The sequence below is a fragment of the Entelurus aequoreus genome, linkage group LG27, assembly GCF_033978785.1.
Source record: "Entelurus aequoreus isolate RoL-2023_Sb linkage group LG27, RoL_Eaeq_v1.1, whole genome shotgun sequence".
In the NCBI taxonomy this organism is placed as follows: Eukaryota; Metazoa; Chordata; class Actinopteri; order Syngnathiformes; family Syngnathidae; genus Entelurus; species Entelurus aequoreus.
This window is the reverse complement of record NC_084757.1, coordinates 10,773,111-10,795,284: the sequence shown is the minus strand read 5'-3', so window position 1 is coordinate 10,795,284 and position 22,174 is coordinate 10,773,111. Positions and strand designations below refer to the sequence as shown.

At 35.9% G+C, this 22,174-nt stretch overlaps 1 protein-coding gene across 1 annotated transcript in view; it reads right to left on the bottom strand.

Annotated features, from left to right (window-relative positions):
- Positions 1–6,714: 6,714 nt before the first annotated feature.
- The window catches only part of LOC133644739 (uncharacterized), a 37,286-nt gene continuing 21,826 nt past the window's right edge, over positions 6,715–22,174 (bottom strand). Inside the window, exons 3-5 of the mRNA XM_062039457.1 lie at positions 18,803–19,330; positions 7,644–7,801; positions 6,715–7,560 (exon numbers count right to left, since the gene is read on the bottom strand). Coding sequence (XP_061895441.1) covers positions 7,516–7,560; positions 7,644–7,801; positions 18,803–19,330 — 731 coding nt within the window. The 3' untranslated portion in view covers positions 6,715–7,515. The remainder of the gene's footprint in view (positions 7,561–7,643; positions 7,802–18,802; positions 19,331–22,174) is intronic.

Here is a 22,174-nt window from a genome sequence, read left to right as displayed (position 1 = left end):
GTGTTCTAATGGTACAATGTGTTTGCTCATTGGCTCAGAAGGCTAATTGATGATTAGAAAACCCTTGTGCAATCATGTTCACACATCTGAAAACAGTTTAGCTCGTTACAGAAGCTACAAAACTGACCTTCCTTTGAGCAGATTGAGTTTCTGGAGCATCACATTTGTGGGGTCAATTAAACGCTCAAAATGGCCAGAAAAAGAGAACTTTCATCTGAAACTCGACAGTCTATTCTTGTTCTTAGAAATGAAGGCTATTCCACAAAATTGTTTGGGTGACCCCAAACTTTTGAACGGTAGTGTACATTCCAAGGTATAGTAGTGGCGCACACTAATTGAACAGTATTATTACCTTAGTAGGGTTTTTTTTATTATTTATTTTTTTGGGGGGTGGGGGGGTTCATGTATGTGTGTATGTTTGTATACATATATGCTTATCCTTGGTTTCATGTTTTCATAACACTTTACTGTATTTGGGTATGCGGGTGTGTGTGTATGTGTGTATGCATATATCCATCCATTTTCTACCGCTTGTCCTTTTCGGGGTCACGGGGGGTGCTGGAGCCTATCTCAGCTGCATTTGGGCAGAAAGCGGGGTACACACTGGACAAGTCGTCACCTCATCACAGGGCCAACACAGATAGACAACATTCACACTCACATTCACACTCTAGGGCCAATTTTTAGTGTTGCCAATCAACCTATCCTCAAGTGCATGTCTTTGGAGGTGGGAGGAAGCTGGAGTACCCGGAGGGAACCCACGCAGTCACGGGGAGAACATGCAAACTCCACATATAATTTATTTTATTTATTTATTTTTTCTCTACTGACTGTTAAGTTTAGTCCCTTTTGAAATGTGTCTTTGTGGTGTCTCCTTCCCCCTGTTGTTTGTGATGCTTTGTGGACATTTGCATTGCCAACATTTCAATGTATACTACTGTATGTGTTGTAAAAATTTTAAATCCTAAATAATCTTAAATAAAAGAAATATCCATGATATATTTCCAAACATTTTGGACAATCAAAGCATGATCATAACAATCCACATTAAGACCTTTTGTGTTTTTAATGTGTGAAACTATTATCTAAACATGGAAGTGTAGCTCCTCCTCTAAATGCAAGTGCTCCTACAGCACAACTACAAATTGTGTTTCTCCAAAATGCAAAATCTGGCAAGACACCAACGCACTGCAGGCAATTTCTTTTGTTACTGTCAATAAAAAACGTACTTTTGTCCTTTTTTGTGTTGAGCTGTTTAAAAAAGAATGATGTTTAAAACACATTTCATTAAAGCCAATTAACTGTCCAGACATGGTATTAAAACTTGAAAATTATCTGTCTAGATTAATGATGACAAATTATGACGCTATTTATTTTGAATTAACTATGAACAAAATGTTTTAATCGTTGGACAGTAGGGATGTCCGATAATGGCTTTTTGCCGATATCCGATATTCCGATATTGTCCAACTCTTTAATTACCGATACCGATATCAACCGATATATGCAGTCGTGGAATTAACACATTATTATGCCTAATTTGGACAACCATGTATGGTGAAGATAAGGTACTTTTTAAAAAAAATATAAAATAAGATAACTAAATTAAAAACATTTTCTTGAATAAAAAAGAAAGTAAAACAATACAAAAACAGTTACATAGAAACTAGTAATTAATGAAAATGAGTAAAATTAACTGTTAAAGGTTAGTACTATTAGTGGACCAGCAGCACGCACAATCATGTGTGCTTACGGACTGTATCCCTTGCAGACTGTATTGATATATATTGATATATAATGTAGGAACCAGAATATTGATAACAGAAAGAAATGGGGGGAGGGAGTTTTTTTGGGTTGGTGCAGTAATTGTAAGTGTATCTTGTGTTTTTTATGTTGATTTAATTTAAAAAAAAACAAAACAAAAAAAAAAACGATACAGATAAAAAAAAAATACCGATACCGATAATTTCCGATATTACATTTTAACGCATTTATCGGCCGATAATATCGGCCTGCCGATATTATCGGACATCCCTATTGGACAGCCATAATGATTACATAATGCACTGTTACAGCATCAACATGAGCATTCTTCATTTTTGTACAAACGTGCACAAGAACACTGAAACACTTTTTGACTAGTTTATTGGTGTTGACAAGAAAGACAGGAGATACATTCCAAACAACCTTTAATAATAAGTCCATAGTCCACATCCAGCAGCAAATCCTCAGAATGCAGTGACGACACCTAAACAGACAAAAGTGGATCATTTAAAACTGCATTTCTACACAGTGTGTTCGTCTTAATCCGGATTTTTTAAAATACGTTTCCATAAATCCATGTATTTACAATATGAACACTTTATAAAGGCCACTGTCCAAACGCTCCAGTCTCGTCATATTCACACTCATGGAAATGTGTATGAAAAGGCACTCCTATCTGAACACTTCATTGGGTACACCTGCACAATAAATTCTCCCAACAAGGTGTTTATTATTGTGGTTGTAGTTCATGCAGGGGGGTAAATATATTAATAAGAGCTCTTAGTCCACTAAGATAACCAGAATGTTAGCTCTATTGGTGCTGCACCACTGTAAATTACCCCTAAATAAGTATTGATTACACAAATAAATGACCAACAATTTACATTGTGTTAGGTCAGTGATTCTGTTTTAATACCTTACAATATTTTAGATCTTATGAAATATGTTCAATAAGGTCCAATTCCTGGGTTGACTATTCAATTCAGAATCGATTCTCGATTCAAACGGTGTATTATTTTGTATAATAATTATAATGAAACTTTTTCAAAAACAGGTTACAGGTTAGAAAAAGCTCCTTCTGGGTGCATGGAGATGGCCTAAAAACATATTTTAAAAAACGGATTCCTATTAAACAAAATACAAATGTATATCGATTTTAGAAATTTTTTGGCGAATAGGATCTTGTGGGGATCCCCATTAGCTGTGCTCTTGCTAGCATTTGCGGTCCTCTGCTTGTTTTTATTGTCCCACGGCATATTCTAAAAACTAAATAAAGTCTATGTCCCGGATTACAATGTCACAAAAAAATAAATAAAATGGAACTGGTCCCTCCAAAATAAGATCTGAACAACCAGTGTTAGGACAAAGTAACGGCGTCACTACTGTAGTAACCAGTTATATCATTAAGTATTTTTATTTACGTTACAACATCGTTAGCGTTGCATTTGGCACGCTACTTTTGGTGTGGTTGTGTGTCAACGAGACAGCGTCAGAAGCACGGCAAGTTCAATGCAGGAAGTAACTTTTTATGAGTGAAATTAACATCCAGCGCCACACTAAAAGGCAACATCACACAGCAAACAACATGTAGGCTAAGTATACACACACACAAACACAAACAAACACACTCCTACTACTACTACGAGGGAATAATGAACAACATTTAATTTAACCTCTTAAGGCCCAAGCTGTTTGTTGACATGATTTTTTTATTTGTCTTTGCTATTTGGGTTTATTGGGCCCTAATTAGAATAAAAACTAAGAGTCATCTTTTGATATGATGTAATTAGTCCATAAGTACACAAATGTGTACTTCATGTTTAGTGACATGCTAATTCTTATTTTTACACTTGTTTTTCCTAATTCCATTGTACAGTATGTTATACTCTTCTGACACCACCAGATGGCAGTGTAAGTGTCCACATAAGCGGCCATAAGACCCCAATTCAGTAGTGTACACAATTTTGGAAATAAGAGCTAAAAGGTGCTGTCCACGCATGTGGCCACTAAGCCTTTAGAGGTTTTAAAGTGACAAGCTTGCAATCCCACAATACCCGGTTGGTGGACTCAGAAGGAAAGACAGGAATGGAAGCACATTCAATCTCTTTATTAACTCGTGCTATCATAATCCGGCGGAAAAATTCAACATAGCTGCCACCGACAAACGGAGCTAAGGTAAAATGCTGCTCTGAGCGCGCTCTCACTGCTCTGCTCTTATGAAAACGTCCTTTCAACTGCATATGCCAGATATTTGAAAGTCATTTTTTTTACCGTAAATTCCGAGCTATAAGCCGCTACTGTTTTCTTACGCTTTGAACCCTGCGGCTTATAAAACGGTGCGGCTAATTTATGGATTTTTCGCCGCTGACGGTCATAATGTATAACGTTTTTTAAAAAAACAAGAGAAAATACATTGAATAAGTGTGCTATGGTTTGTGCTATGACGCCATCTTTTGGACGAGTTCGCTTACTGCTTTGCCCTTCTTAGACTGAGCCTTCAACCGGAAGTAAAAGTCCTGTTCCGCCTTTTCAATAGCGTTACTACTTCTTCCTTCATCACTCCAAACTGTTTATAAGTTTTACAGTATGACTAAAACAGTTCATATTTACTAAACTATCCCCTTTGTGTTTTCATGCATATTTGTACGAGCTATGGTAATGTAATGAAGCTAGCGTCGTTAGCATTAGCGTTAGCATTATTAACTTACAATGGCATTATTTTTTTTATTGTTTTAGTTTCGTATATTCGCCAAATTGTCACCAGGGAGTTATTGAGTCTGTTTAGCTGATTGGAGAGCTAGCTTCTGCAGCTAGTGGGTCCATGACAATGACTTCTGTTTTGTTTGATCAGCCGTTTTACTGCCGCGTTACAGAAATCGTTTGGAAACAATTAAGGTATGTGAATAAACATTTACAAAATATTTGTGTGAATAACTCATTTCACAACATATATATCTGTGGCTAATATGTAGAAAAATATATTTTTCCTCTAAAATTTGATGGACGCGGCCTATATCCCGGTGCGCTGTGAAAATACGGTAATTCATGCATTGATTACTTTCCCTAGTAATTAATTACATTTATTAAATATTAATTCCATTGGTAATTCAATTACTTTTTTTGGTAAAGTAACATGCAACTATAGTTAAATACTTTTTTAAAGTAATCTTTCGCACAAACTTGATATCTAGAGGTGGGAATCTTGCGGTATCAATTTGACACGAATCTCGTGATATATTATTTGGTATATAAATGACAATAAAACCTTTTTAAAAAAGGTTACAAAAGCTCTTCTTGGCTGCGGACGTACAACTTATACTAAAAAACATATTTAAAAAAAAATTTATTTTAAAAATTGTATTTACAAAAATCACATAATGTTCAAATAAAATAATGTAATAAAAGAAAAAAATCTAACCTAATAAAAGAAAATAGAGCAACCGCAACTCTTGTTCAATCCCAGCTTTACAATACTTTTACCAACCAATTGAGAAGACCTAAAAATAGAATACGTGTTAAATGCAATACTAAAAAAAAGGTCAACCAAAAATTAATTAAAAAAACATTATCAATAAAATAAATAAGTTGTTTAATGTTTTTTTATCCACAAATTTTAATGGTTTTTTTTTTCGATTCTCAAAAAGTAGGAACCGATTTATAATCGGAATAAATAAAAATCATCAATTTTTTGAGCACCCCTACTGAAAACCAAAATGGCCAACGACCAGTGTGGGTCTTACTGTATTACGGTGTTTGATTATTCCATGCGTCCTGTCATGATAAACGAAGCCCTTAAAAAGGCGGAATAATAATAACATTAGTAAAGATTATTAATAAGAAAAGAAAATATGTCAAGGGGGGTAGAATAAACACCAATTTGCTTTGTTACGTGTACCACAAAAGCTAGGATGTGGATGTTTTGTTCAGATAGTTTAGCATATTTTGACTACGTTGTGTTAGTTTTTGTATCTTTAATGTACAAAACATATCAAAGTGGCCCCTGCATCCTTCAGTTGTTATGTGGCCCTCGCTGGGAAAAGTCTGGACACCCTTGCTGTACATGCCAGCATACGAAAGTAGACTGACCAAGGCTGATCGTCAACTATTGTTAAATTCTATGGCTGAGCGATAAAACGATATCAATATACATCGCGATCGACATGTAATTGTTATCAATAAAAAAAAAATGCGTTCGATAAAACATTTGATAATTTGTCTTTTTTCTTCGAAAGCGGAAGTTGAGAATCAAGGTTGGTTGCATGAACAGAGGCACTCTCCTCTTGTTGAATCTTAAAGTAATTGCTACAGAGAGCGAAGAAATTGGCGATAAAACAGTAAAACTCTCTTCGATAGTATGGCAGTTTTTTGGATTTTTTTAAAAAGCGGACAGTAGTCCGACCAATATGATCTGTAAATGATGCAAGGTACACACCAAGACTGATAATATCGCACTACATTAGCCATGCTCACCCTTTAGAGCACAGCTGTAACTTCCTGGCACGAAACATGCAAAAACGTGTTCTTCTCTGGTTTCTCTATGTTTACATTTTCACACTTGGCACTTTTTTGTTACACTTTATTAAGCATTTCTTACATATTCCTTGTTAAGTGTTCAATGTGGTTTTAGAATTTGGTTTAAATTGATTCTTTTTCATGGGTTTTTTTTTTCAATAGGTCATAAAAAATTTCAATAATTATCAATATCGACCAACTTTGTGGACGTTGCTTCCTCGCAGTCCCACTGTCAGACACAGCACAGGAGCCCAGCGGGCAGGTTTTAATAATCATATGTTTTAACAAAGTTTTTCCTCCAACGGGACGTGACTTTTCAGTCCTCCGTATCCTCCTCCTCTCCTGTTCCCGGCCGCTTACTGTTAAAGACAAGAGATGATTAGATAACTCGTACCACCTGGGAGATCTAATCACCTGTTCAGCTGTGTCTCGCCGTCGGCACTTGCCACGCCCCCGTCTGATGGTGCTCTGCCCTCAGCACCACAGACAGAGGCGGTGACCTTTGCTCCCGCAGGCAGCGTTGGCCACACCTCCCTCCACACACTTACATTATGATACAATTCTCAGCCATATCGCCCAGCCTTATTATATTTAACAAATCAGATTCAACTATAAAAAACCCTATTTTTTAAAGACAGCGCTAATAAACATATGATAAAATATTATATGAAGATTTCTTTTAATTTTTTTTGTAAAGGCAGAATTTTTAATACGGTGCAAATGCAAACAGCGACACACAAAACAAAGACTTCATTAAATAACGTCCGTCTCACACACTTAACACTCACTTACAAAGGCACACACACACAAAAATAAAGTGCAACCTTGTTTTTAAAAAAACCAAAACAAAACTATAAGCAAAATGTTTTGTTATTTTGTGAGTCATCCTAAAATAATTTAGTTGACAAGATCATGTTTGGCAGGACTTCTGGGTGATGAACAGAAGCATGTCTTCTGTTCTGTCCTCTCCCCCATGGCTGAAAATATTCAGTAATGAGCTGAGGCACACGTCCAGTTTGTACTTACAAAGACCAAAAATAGACATTTTGCTACAGAAGCTGATGTCCTTGTTGTCCACTGTAGCTCCTATAATAAAGATCTGCATAAATAGTAGCAACCCACATACGGTTCGCAACCTGGATTTATCCGGGACAGCATTTAGATCCAGCGGGATCATGGCAAAAAAAAAATTCCCCCTGGAAGAAAGGGACTTAGGGACTTTTGCTGTGCATGCAGTTCTCAGTAGCTGTACATGGACAAAGGCGTTTCCTCCATCATGTCATCCTAAACAGGAAACACACAGGAAAGACAAATAAGTACTGTCGAACCAACACGCGTTCTACGGTTGTCATCACACTTTTCCTCACCATGGGTAAATCCTGTAGCCTGCGGAACTCTGGTCTGTTGTCCCGTCGCCGCAGTTTGAGGAATAGGAGCAGGGTGATGATGACAGCGGTGATGACGAAGGCCGACACCAGGCCGGCCAAGAGAGGATCCGGTGTATGCGAGTCATGGACCATAATGGCTGCAACAGAGCACACATATGGGCACATTTTTTTAATAATCTTGCTGCTTGTTTGATGCTCCAACTGGGACTTCAGAAATACTTTTTAAAAATAAATAAAAATTTGACGGAGAAAAGGTGAATTAGGTGTAATTTATTAAATACATTTTTTTAGTTTAATCAAATGGTCTTTTTATAAATTTTTTACTTAATTCTAATAAATTGATATTTTCTATCTGGTCCTCATTTCTCATTCCTAATTTATTCCTAGTTAAATTGTAGTATAAAAGTCAATACAAATACATTTAATTAAACATTTTATTTTATTTATCTTATCTAATTTATTATTATATATTTTTTAATTAATTAAGCAAAACGTCATTTACATTATTTAATCATTCTGCATATTTTCACCTTTATTTGTGTATGTGATTTATTGGGTAAATGTGTTTTTATTTCTATTTTAATAATAACAATAATGCATTTAATTAATAAGTACCTTTCTGGACACTCAAGGACACTTCATGGGTGCTTATGTCAGTAAAGTTGTCATAAGAGTCCGTTGTCTCTTTTTAGTAACGGTGGAGTGGAGGGTTGTCACAGGATTTTTCCATATATATCTAAAGAACACATGTGGAGTTATGTACTAAACAAAAAAAGGTGAAAAAAACTGAAAACATGTTTTATATTCTAGTTCGATGAGCTTTAAGTGAAAACCATTTCAGGTGACTACCTCTTAAAGCTCATCGAGAGAATGCCAAGAGTGTGTAATCAGAGCAAAGGGTGGCTGTTTTGAAGAAACTAGACCACCAAACTACGGCCCCCCAGCATCCAAAATCTGGCCCACAGGAAGTCCCAAGTTTTTATTTATTTATTTATTTATTTTTTTAAATTTATTTTTTTAAATCTTACCTTTCTAATCCATTTTCTACAGCTTGTTACTCTTGGTGTCTCCTAGCCGCTCAGGCAAATCATATTGTCTAAAAATGAATTTTCCCATCGATAACGTGACAATGTTAAATGTTGATGTTAAATGACAAAACGGATTATAAAGACTATGTATATATACATATATATATATATATATATATATATATATATATATATATATATATATATATATATATATATATATATATATATATATATATATATATATATATATATATATATATATATATATATATATATATGGCTGGGGAGAGGGAAGTCTGGGCTTCCCTGCTTAGGCTGCTGCCCCCGCAACCCGACCTCGGATAAGCGGAAGAAGATTGATGGATGGATGGATGGATATATATATATATATATATATATATATATATATATATATATATATATATATATATATATATATATATATATATATATATATATACACACACAGTAGGGCTGCAACTAACGATTTAATTTGATAATCGATTAATCTGTCGATTATTACTTCGATTAATCGATTGATAATCGGATAAAAGAGACAAACTACATTTCTATCCTTTCCAGTATTTTATTGAAAAAAACCAGCATACTGGCACCATACTTATTTTGATTATTGTTTCTCAGCTGTTTGTAAATGTTGCAGTATATAAATAAAGATTTATTTAAAAAAAAAAAAAAAAAATTATTTTAATTTTTTTTTTTTAAAGCCTCTGCGCATGCGCATAGCATAGATGCAACGAATCGATGACTAAATTAATCGCAACTATTTTTATAATCGATTTTAATCGATTAGTTGTTGCAGCCCAAATATACAGCCTGGCCCCCGGCCAATTTTTTTTAACCTAATGCGGCCCCTGAGTCAAAAAGTTTGGGGACCCCTGAACTGGAATATAAAACATGATTTCAGTTATTTCACCATTTTTTGTTAAGTACATAACTTCACATGTGTTCATACATAGTTATGATGCCTTCAGGGACAATCTACAATGTAAATAGTCATGAAAATAAAGAAAACGCATTGAATGAGGAGAGGGTGTGTCCAAACTTTTGGCCTGTACTGTATGTATATATACATTTAATGAATGTTTATTTTTGATTATGCTTATTTCTAGCTTAATACATTTTCTTTTTTTTCCTAATGCGTCTGCGTATTTAACAAGAAGAAGCTGTATTTGTGTCTACGAGTGTTGCCATGGAAGACTGTTTTGCCAACTTTGCTGGTTTCCCTATCATCAAACAACCACAGCGGAGCGAGCGATGCCTTGTTCCCCGACTAATGGAAAAAGGCAAACTGCCAAACACGAACTAATAAAAAAAAATAAAAAAACAACCCACACACAGTGAGGGAAGTAGAGGTCGGTTGACTTTCCCAGAAAAGTACCTGGCAGACAGATGGAAAGATAAAAATGAATCGGCTGCACGCTCCCACAGCGGGTAGAGAGAGCTGCTGTGGGTTCCTAAATAATAGAGCAGATGGATAAAAGAGTGACAGAACACGAGTCCCATGACTGTGTCTCAAACAGAGTCATGATTGTGGGCGGCCTGGTGGAGACGGGACTTGTGGACTGGAGAAGACGCAAGAAAAGAGCACAAAGAACAGTGCTGCTTTTTGTTTTGGAAGACAATTTAGCCTGTCCACTGCCAGGCGGCTATAAATAAAAAGACCAAAACAAATCCAGGGAAGACAAAAAGTGGCTGCAATGTAAAAAAAAAAATCTTGTAAATTCACAGCAAATTACTGCACTGCAAAAAGTGAAATCTAAGTAAGATGAAATATCTCAAATAAGGGTGATATTTGCTTATTTTCTGTCTGATAAGATAATTCTTCTCACTTAGCAGATTTGATGTTAGAGTGTTTTACTTGTTTGAAGGGTTTTGGTCCTAAATGATCTCAGTAAGATATTACAGCTTGTTGCTGAGATTTGATGACCTATATTGAGTAAAACATGCTTGAAACTAGAATATCAACTGTTGCAAAGCTGTGTCATCAACACTCACGAGTATAAAACTACTTTTTTAAAGTAATCATTTCAAAATTTCAAGCATGAAATAAAAAAATCATGACTTTGAGACAATTGTGTCTCACAATTAAACTGACAGTTAATATTTAAACATTTAACGTGTGGCATTTCAAACATTTTTGAACAGAAATAGTTCATGCACATTCAGATAAATTCTTCAAAATTACAATAAAAAAAAAATTGGCCGGGGGCCGGGCTGTAAATAATTATATATATATATATATATATATATATATATATATATATATATATATATATATATATATATATATATATATATATATATATATACACACACACACACACACGTATATACACTACCGTTCAAAAGTTTGGGGTCACATTGAAATGTCCTTATTTTTGAAGGAAAAGCACTGTACTTTTCAATGAAGATAACTTTAAACTAGTCTTAACTTTAAAGAAATACACTCTATACATTGCTAATGTGGTAAATGACTATTCTAGCTGCAAATGTCTGGTTTTTGGTGCAATATCTACATAGGTGTATAGAGGCCCATTTCCAGCAACTATCACTCCAGTGTTCTAATGGTACAATGTGTTTGCTCATTGGCTCAGAAGGCTAATTGATGATTAGAAAACCCTTGTGCAATCATGTTCACACATCTGAAAACAGTTTAGCTCGTTATAGAAGCTACAAAACTGACCTTCCTTTGAGCAGATTGAGTTTCTGGAGCATCACATTTGTGGGGTCAATTAAACGCTCAAAATGGCCAGAAAAAGAGAACTTTCATCTGAAACTCGACAGTCTATTCTTGTTTTTAGAAATGAGGCTATTCCACAAAATTATTTGGGTGACCCTAAACTTTTGAACGGTAGTGTATATATATATATATATATATATATATATATATATATATATATATATACCGTATTTCCTTGAATAGCCGCAGGGGCGCTAATTAATTTAAAACCTCTTCTCACTCCTGCGCTTACCAAAAGCATGCGGGATGGGCAAGCATGCGCTAATTATTTTAAAACCTCTTCTCACTCCGGCGCTTACCTTATCATGAAAAGCACATTTAATAAAAAAAAAATGTTATTATGGTCTTACCTTTACTTATAAATGATGTCCATCTGCAGCTGCTTCTGATCAAAGGCAGTCTTCCTTATCTTTCTTCAGTTTTAAAAGTCTCTGGAGATATTCCTTTAATTATTACCTCCTGCTGCGATTGAAAGTCCAGTTTAGAAAACTGTTTTATTTTAGATATGTAATCCTCCATGGTAAAAGTGCAAGCAAACGATCGTGGCTCACGCATGCTGCTTGTCTTCTTCTGCAGCACCGGTCTTCTGCAGTACTGGTAGTCCTAAGAAGGATCACTAGCGCCCTCTACCACCAGGAGGCGGGAGTCATTTAATGACTCATATTTGACCCGGCGGAAGTGCCAAGCATGCGCTAATTATTTTGCGAAATGAGTTTGACCCGGCTGTAATTCTAGGCAGGCGAATACTATATTCCCGGCGGCAATTCAAGGAAATACGGTATATATATATATATATATATATATATATATATATATACACACACACATACATACACATACATATATATACATATATTCCTCGCTCACTAATTGACTGAAAGAGCATGAGCGCTTATCATTATATCAAGATAATGGCACTAGCATTTACTTAATTTAAGAATATTTTTCAACATATTGAGCAAAATGGCCTATTTTTTTTTTTCTTCCAAGAAAAGTGCACTTGTTATTAGTGACAATATACTTATTTTAAGGTATTTTTGGGTTCGGTTCATTGAGGTTAGCTAATTTTACTTGTTTTGGAAATTCTTGACAAGCCAAATTTTCTTGTTCTATTGGCAGATAATTTTGCTAAGTTAAAAAAAAATACCCCTCATTTTTGTATTTTTTTTTCTTGTTTTTGAACACTGACTTTTTGCAGTGTGGCAAATAGTTGCATTACTTTCCCATGACATGTACAGTAGTTGACTGTGTTTTAGGGGCAGCACGGTGGAACAGGGGTTAGTGCATGTGCCTCACAATATTAGTCCTGAGTAGTCCTGGGTTCAATCCCGGGCTCGGGATCTTTCTGTGTGGAGTTTGCATGTTCTCCCCGTGACTGCGTGGTATTCCTCCCACCTCCAAAGACATGCACCTGGGAGATAGGTTGATTGGCAACACTAAATGGTCCCTAGTGTGTGAATGTTGTCTGTCTATCTGTGTTGGCCCTGCGATGAGGTGGCGACTTGTCCAGGGTGCACCCCGCCTTCCGCCCGAATGCAGCTGAGATAGGCTCCAGCACCCCCCGTGACCCCAAAAGGGACAAGCGGTAGGAAATGGATGGATGAACTGTGATTTTACAGTTCATCCCAAGCTGTAACTTCACAATTGTAATTTTATTAATGCTAGGTTCACACCAACGGCGCTTTGACGGCGCTTTAAAGCGGCATGCAAAGCGGCGTTATAGCGTAACAAAGCCTGAATAAAGCGTGAGGGTCCTAATGGATCGTGGGAAAGCTTGTAGTGAAGCGAGACATGCAGCAAGTTCGCCAAAAATTTTTAAACGGTTTAAAAAAATTCTGCGCTCTGTGTCAAGAATGGAATAAAGTGCCGAGAGCGTATGAAAGCGTGAAAAAGCGTGACAAAGCTCAGCAAAACTTGACTAAAAGCGTAGGAAAGCTTAACAGATCTTGGTTCAAAGCGCGGACCCCTACAAATAGGAAGTGACTGTGATATTGACTAGTGACATTGAAACTTTTATGTAAAACCAACACAGGATTACAAATCCATTCTCTTTTGCATCATTGCCTTTTTTATACGATGATCATTGTTTCTGATTTTGCTGTTTGATGTTGCAGTTTGACATTACTGTCTATAATTTTTCTGTATGAAAATGTTAATAATAAAGAGAATATGTTACGTTTTATAAAAGAAATGCCTTTTATTATTTTCAACTAGCATAAGAAATGAAAGATAGATATTTATTAAGATGACAAAAATAAAAGAAATGAAGATATAAAACATAATATGACGGGAAAAAAAGAGAAATTGAAAAAATAAATGAATATAAAAAATGTGTGGATAATTGCCTTTTATTATTTTCAACTAGCATACGAAATGAAAGATAGATATTTATTAAGATGACAAAAATAAAAGAAATGAAGATATAAAACATAATATAACGAAAAAAAAGAGAAATTGAAAAAATAAATGAATATAAAAAATGTGTGGATAATTGCCTTTTATTATTTTCAACTAGCATACGAAATGAAAGATAGATATTTATTAAGATGACAAAAATAAAAGAAATGAAGATATAAAACATAATATAACGAAAAAAAAGAGAAATTGAAAAAAATAAATGAATATAAAAAATGTGTGGATAATTGCCTTTTATTATTTTCAACTAGCATAAGAAATGAAAGATAGATATTTATTAAGATGACAAAAATAAAAGAAATGAAGATATAAAACATAATATAACGGGAAAAAAAAGAGAAATTGAAAAAATAAATGAATATAAAAAATGGGTGGAAAACAGTATACTGAGTTTTTCACATTTTTTTCTTATTTTTGTTGTAACAATGCACAACAGAGCTTGATAATCGTGTCGGAGCCTGATTTAAAGCGTCAGGATCGCATCAAAGCGTAATAAAGTTCAATAAAGCATAATAAAACGTATCAAAGCGTGAGGAACGGTAACAAAACGGCAACTAATTTGTATCAGAGCGTATCAAAGCATAACATTACTTCAGAGATCGGGATATTTGTGGAAAAATTGACAAAAATGACGGCGCTTTGCTCGCCGCTTTAAAGCGCGGCAAGCGGCGTTGGTGTGAACGAGGCATAATTACTCTCTCGTCAAAACAGTGTTCTGCCACCTGCTGTACAAGTGTGTGAACTACCCTTAACACAGATGTCTAACTCTTTTTAAATGGCCCTTATTCATAAATGTATTCCTTCATTCCATTTTGACAGAAAAAAAAATCTACGTAATGCATGAAATGTCCTAACTTTCAAACTTTAATATTATCCAATATTGCCACAAATACAAAACCCAAAACCAGTGAAGTTGGCACATTGTGTAAATGGTAGGGGTGTAACGGTACACAAAAATTTCGGTTCGGTACGTACCTCGGTTTAGAGGTCACGGTTCGGTTCATTTTCGGTACAGTAAGAAAACAACAAAATATACATTTTTGTGTTATTCATTTACCAAATTTGCAAAATCTTCCACCAAAAATATTTTTCTTAGTGGAATATTTGATGTGAAGTAATGGGAACCTTGGATAGGTCAATAATTCATAATAACATTGATTTTGATTCAATATTATGTTTTGAGCAATGACAGTTTGAAAGAAAACAAAACAGCTTTGTTTTATTAGTCAACATTGCAACTTTTTCTAAATTACATTTAAGCTTTTTTATTTCACTTTTGTTATGTTTTTGTTTATTTGAATAGTATTTTTAGAATGTGCCGTGGGCCTTTAAAACATTAGCTGTGGGCCGCAAATGGCCTCCGCGGCACACTTTTGACACCTCTGCTATAGATAATAAAACATTAAATGTGATAAATCTATGGATAAAAAGCAGAGCCTGGCGACGCATGCGCGTTTATCATAACTCTCTCTCTCTCTGTCTCTGCCACTCCCTCGCCAATGCTGCTGGGCGCACAATTTGTTTTGTTTTTAACCCCTTCTTAACCCTGGACTTACATTGAAAATACACGCAACTCTAACTCAAAATGCATTAAAGAAACTCAGCCCCGCAAAAGAGGACATGTCCGGTGAAAAGAAGACGTATGGTCAGTCTATCCTTAGTTTCACCGGACATGTCCTCTTTTGCTAGCATGCTAGCAGCTAACGGGCTAGGATAGACTGACCATACGTCCTCTTTTCACCGGCCATGTCCTCTTTTGTGGGGCTGTCAGGGCGGAGTTTCTTAAATGCCTCAAATGTCCGGCATTTTGAGTATTGTTTACACAACGTGCAGTACGCTATGTCCGTGTGGAAACTCGTTCGGTACACCTCCGCACCGAACCGAAACCCCCGTACCGAAACCGTTCAATACAAATACACGTACCGTTACACCCCTAGTAAATGATGAATAAAAACGGAATACAATGATTTACAAATCCTTTTGAACATATATTCAATTGAATAGACTGCAATGACAAGATATTTCATGTTTGAACTGAGAAACGTATTTTTTTTTTTTGCAAATAATTATTAAGTTATAATTTAATGGCAGCAACACATTGCAGAAAAGTTGTCACGGGGGCATTTTTACCACTGTGTTACATGGCCTTTCCTTTTAACAACACTCAGTAAACATTCAGGAATTGAGGAGACCAATTTTTGAAGCTTTTCAGGTGGAATTCTTTCCCATTCTTGCTTGATGTACAGCTTAAGTTGTTCAACAGTCCGGGGGTCTCCGTTGTGCTATTTTACGTTTCATAATGCGCCACACATTTTCAACGGGAGACAGGTCTTTACACACTGATGTCATTTGTTGATGCAGTACTGCCTGAGGCAGGGGTGTCCAAAGTGCGGCCCGGGGGCCATTTGCGGCCCGCAGCTAATTGTTTACCGGCCTGCCACACATTCTGGAAATACTATTGTAAAAATAAAAAAGAACATTAAAAAAAAGTGGAATGAGGTGAAATCTAACGAGAAAAAGTTGCAATGTTGACACAAAAGCTGCCATGCAGGCTGTTTTTTTCTTTCTTTCGTCTTTCTTTATTTTTCTTTTTTTGCCATTGCTCAAAAAAAAAAAATAATGACAAAAAAATCCATGTTATAATGAATTATTTTCAAAGCTCCAATTACTTCAAATATTTCACTTTAATATGTTTTATGTGGTAAATATTGCATATATTGTGTAGTAGCCATATAAAAACATCAAAGTTTTCTTTGACAAAAGCGCATAAAACAAACAAAATAATAGTTCCAGCATAAAATGGACAGATATATCTGAAGTTGATCTCGTAACTTAAGTGTTGAAAGTAAAAGAAAAACCTAATATAAATGTATCACTTTATGAGTGGGGCACCTTTTGGATCCCAAATATTTTTAGTGATTTTTTATTTATCTTTTCACTGTGATTACTCAAAAATATGAAAGAATTAAAATCAATGGTGTCCTGCATTATTGATCTTTTAGGGCTCTAATTACTAAATACTGCATATTTCAGTTTTACTATAAAAAAACTAAGTTGTTTTTGACAGAAAAGCCATAAAACATTTTTTTTTAATTTGTATTACTTTATATCAACTTGAAGTTGATATACAGATTTACTGTAAGCGTTAAATAATTAAAAAATAATAATAATCTGACTTATTTTTAACATTTTATTGACCGAGACCCTTTATGGTCCCCGGGACCCCTAAAGGTAAAATAAATAAAAAATGCATATATTTTGTTATGGTTTGAAAATGAAAAATATCAAAATGGCCCCCACATGCTTTAATTTTTCCGTATGCGGCCCTCAGTGGAAAAAGTTTGGACACCCCTGGCCTGAGGGATGGAAAGTCACGGGCTTGCTGCTTATGTGCAGCGATTTCTCCAGATTCTCTGAACTTTTTGATGTTATGATATGATATGAACAACATGTTTACTTGACCCACTTTCTGGGAAACTTATCAAGGAGCTTTTTGTATTATTAGGTCCATATTAATATTATAAACGTAGCACTGTTCCCTTAACATTAAAAAAAAGCGGTTATTCATCCTCTGCTCAAAAGACCTAACCTCGATCCTGACCTCATGGTAAACTACCGGCCGGTGTCCCACCTTCCGTTTATTTCGAAAATCCTCAAAAAAAATTGTTGCACACTAAATGAACACTTAGCGTCAAACAATCTCTGTGAACCCTTTCAATCCGGTTTCAGGGTAAATCACTCTACGGAGACAGCACTCGCAAAAATGACTAATAATCTATTGCTAACGATGGATTCTGATGCGTCATCTACACTACCATTCAAAAGTTTGGGGTCACATTGAAATGTCCTTATTTTTGAAGGAAAAGCACTGTACTTTTCAATGAAGATAACTTTAAACTAGTCTTAACTTTAAAGAAATACACTCTATACATTGCTAATGTGGTAAATGACTATTCTAGCTGCAAATGTCTGGTTTGTGGTGCAATATCTACATAGGTGTATAGAGGCCCATTTCCAGCAACTATCACTCCAGTGTTCTAATGGTACAATGTGTTTGCTCATTGGCTCAGAAGGCTAATTGATGATTAGAAAACCCTTGTGCAATCATGTTCACACATCTGAAAACAGTTTAGCTCGTTACAGAAGCTACAAAACTGACCTTCCTTTGAGCAGATTGAGTTTCTGGAGCATCACATTTGTGGGGTCAACTAAACGCTCAAAATGGCCAGAAAAAGAGAACTTTCATCTGAAACTCGACAGTCTATTCTTGTTCTTAGAAATGAAGGCTATTCCACAAAATTGTTTGGGTGAACGGTAGTATATATATATATATATATATATATATATATATATATATATATATATATATATATATATATATATATATATATATATATATATATATATATATATATATATAATTATTTACAGCCCGGCCCCCGGCCAATTTTTTTTTTTTACTGTAATTTTGAAGAATTTATCTGAATGTGCATGAACTATTTCTGTTCAAAAATGTTTGAAATGTCACATGTTAAATGTTTAAATATTAACTGTCAGTTTAATTGTGAGACACAATTGTCTCAAAGTCATGATTTTTTTATTCCATGCTTGAAATTTTGAAATGATTACTTTGAAAAAGTAGTTTTATACTTGTGAGTGTTGATGACACAGCTTTGCAACAGTTGATATTCTAGTTTCAAGCATGTTTTACTCAATATAGGTCATCAAATCTCAGCAACAAGCTGTAATATCTTACTGAGATCATTTAGGACCAAAACCCTTAAAACAAGTAAAAGACTCGGTAACATAAAATCTGCTTAGTGAGAAGAAGTATCTTATCAGACAGAAAATAAGCAAATATCACCCTTATTTGAGATATTTCATCTTACTTAGATTTCAGTTTTTGCAGTGTATTTGCTTTCGGTACTCACTTTCGCCCTTTACGTTGAGCTGCGACGGCGTGTCGGGGTGCGGCTTGGTCTGCGTGGTGGTCTGCTGAGGCGGGACCATGGAGGTGGTCTGCTGGGGAGCTTGGCTAGAAGCCTCAGGGTACGACCACGAGCTGGTTTGCGGCGACGGCGTCGTCGTTGGCTGAGACGCGAGGGTCTCTCTGGAGGAGTGGGTGGTGGCTGTTGAATGTGTGGTGGTGGTGGTAGTAGTAGCAGTGGTGGTAGTGGTACTGTGCGTTGTTGCCACGGCGGCGGATGTGGGAGAGAGCGTCTGGGAGTTTGGAGTGGTCTGGGCCGGTGGCGTGATGGTGGAGACGGGAAGGGGCTCTAATGGCGGCTGATGTGCTGATGTAGTTGTTGCATCAGTGTGGGCTGCGGGGATGCTTGTGGACGTGTTGGGGGCAACTGAGGCCGGGACGACAGGAACTGAAGAGTTTGAGGTGTTGTCATCAGTCAGGTTACTCCCCTTTTCTGGGACGGACGCCACTGAGGTCACCTCCATGTTGGTAGCTGGAAAAGATAGTTGGCGTTATTGCCATACTTGCCAACCCTCCCGAATTTTCCGGGAGACTCACGAATTTCAGTGCCTCTCCCGAAAATCTCCCGGGACAACCATTCTCCCGAATTTCTCCCGATTTCCAGCCGGACTTAAGGCACGTCCCCTCCAGGTCCGTGCGGACCTGAGCGAGGACAGCCTGTCGTCACGTCCGCTTGGCCAACCAAAAAGTAACCACGTATAGTGTTCTGTGGTTACTTTTTGGTTGGCCAACGGTTTACGTTGTATTGCGCACCCTGACGGCAAGTGTGGGAGTGGGTTCTGAAGTATGAAGTAAAGAGACGTAACTTGGTCACCTCGCCTGGTTATTGACTCCAACCCAGAATATTACACTGCCCATACTTATGCTCCTTCAAAGGCTGTGCTACTGGCTGCAAAGCATTGCACTTTCAAATACAACAATGAGTAGAGAGGAGTGTTATGTGTGTGTATGTGTAAATAAATGAACACTAAAATTCAAGTATTTATTTTATTTATATATATATATATATATATATATATATATATATATATATATATATATATATATATATATATATATATATATATATATATATATATATATATGTATATATATATATATATATATATATATATATATATATATATATATATATATATATATATATATATATAATAAAATACATATATATTTATATATAGCTAGAATTCACTGAAAGTCAAGTATTAATTTTATATATATATATAAAAGAAATACTTGAATTTCAGTGAATTCTAGCTATAAATATACTCCTCCCCCCTTAACCCCGGCCCCGCCCACCCCGCCCACCTCAACCTCCCCAAGGGTCTCAAGGTTGGCAAGTATGGCCTATCTAGGTAAGGTTAACGAGGCTGTGATTGGATACTCACTTGTCAAGTGAGTATCCAATCACGAGTTGCAATTTAGCAGGAAGCAGGAAGTGTTGACGCACAAAGAAGGGGAACAAAACGTTGATTAGGTGGCAGATATATATTTGCAAGGCCATTTTCGAGAAGGATATTTAAAGAGAAGCTACATCTTGTGAGACCATGTTGGCGATGGAATGGGGAAATGCCCGCCATTTCCACTCGAATCAACCGACGACGAGGGGTTGTACGGCGTCGAATGGGTGCTACAAATTGTGAGTTCAAATATTGAATTTCTTTATTTTTTCACGTTTAATATGTTTTTTGTAAAGATGTCCGATTTATCGGCCGATAAATGCTTTAAAATGTAATATCGGAAATTATCGGTATCGTTTTTTTTTTATTATCGGTATCTGTTTTTGTTTGTTTTTTGTTTGTTTTTTATTAAATCAACATAAAAAACACAAGATACACTTACAATTAGTGCACCAACCCAAAAAACCTCCCTCTCCCATTTACACTCATTCACACAAAAGGGTTGTTTCTTTCTGTTATTAATATTCTGGTTCCTACATTATATATCAATATATATCAATACAGTCTGCAAGGGATACAGTCCGTAAGCACACATGATTGTGCGTGCTGCTGCTCCCCTAATAGTACTAACCTTTAACAGTTAATTTTACTCATTTTCATTAATTACTAGTTTCTATGTAACTGTTTTTATATTGTTTTACTTTCTTTTTTATTCAAGAAAATGCTTTTAATTTATTTATCTTATTTTATTTTATTAATTTTTTTAAAAAGGACATTATCTTTACCATACCTGGTTGTCCAAATTAGGCATAATAATGTGTTAATTCCACGACTGTATATATCAGTATCGGTTGATATCGGTATCGGTTGATATCGGTATCGGTAATTAAGAGTTGGACAATATCGGAATATCAGATATCGGCAAAAAAGCCATTATCGGACATCCCTAGTTTTTTGCAATTTTAATTTTGACAGTACTACATAAGATATTTTTTTAATTGCTGAGGCGGGTTTATTGTGAGGTTTTGTATTAGTGTTCCTAAAAATAGATATATACCGGCCCCCAGACACATTTTTTTCCTCTAAATGTGCCCCCCAAGTCAAAATAATTGCCCAGGCCTGTGCTAGAATGTCTTCCAAAGCATTTGGACCACCACCCATAGGGGGCGCCACAGGGGTTGTACCGTATGTTGAGTCAATACGTTAGATAAGCACCCTTAACAACTGACAGTAAAGAGATATTGTTATCTGCAGAGCTGGCTCGCACCCAGTCGTGAAGGCCAACTGTCGTCTGATATAGTCCTCAAGTGCTGGGGAATGTGCCAGTCTGTCAATATGTTTGCGTCCTGTGCGTGTGTGTGTCTATGTGTGTGTGTGTGTGTGTGTGTGTGTGTGTGTGTGCGCCTACCATCGCTACCTTTCTCACCCTGTGGTGAAAAGTCTCACATCGCATGCTGTCGAATCATTCCTCACACCTTCTTTACTAACGTTTAACCAACACAACCTTTTTATTTTAGCATTATGTTTTTTTTGTTTATATATTCAATGTATTCAATTGTGCAGGTGTACTTAATATAGTGGTCTGTGCTATTAACTTTTTGGTTATATCGTAGTAGTAACATACTTTTTACTTTCACTTGAGTATTTTTGTGAAGAAGAAATGCTACTTTTTCACTCTGATCGTGGCATTTATTTACGTCATCGTTATATTTACTTATAATTTATTGATTAATGTTTGCAAAGACACATTATATTGGCTGGTTAGAGTGACTTCTTTCAGTTTCACCCATCCAACGTAAGCGCTAGTGACGTTTGACTTCATTTCGCCAATCAAACGGAGCCTGGCAGTCACATGACCGCAGTCACACCACACCAGGGATACCGTATTTTTCGGACTATAAGGCACGTTTAAAATC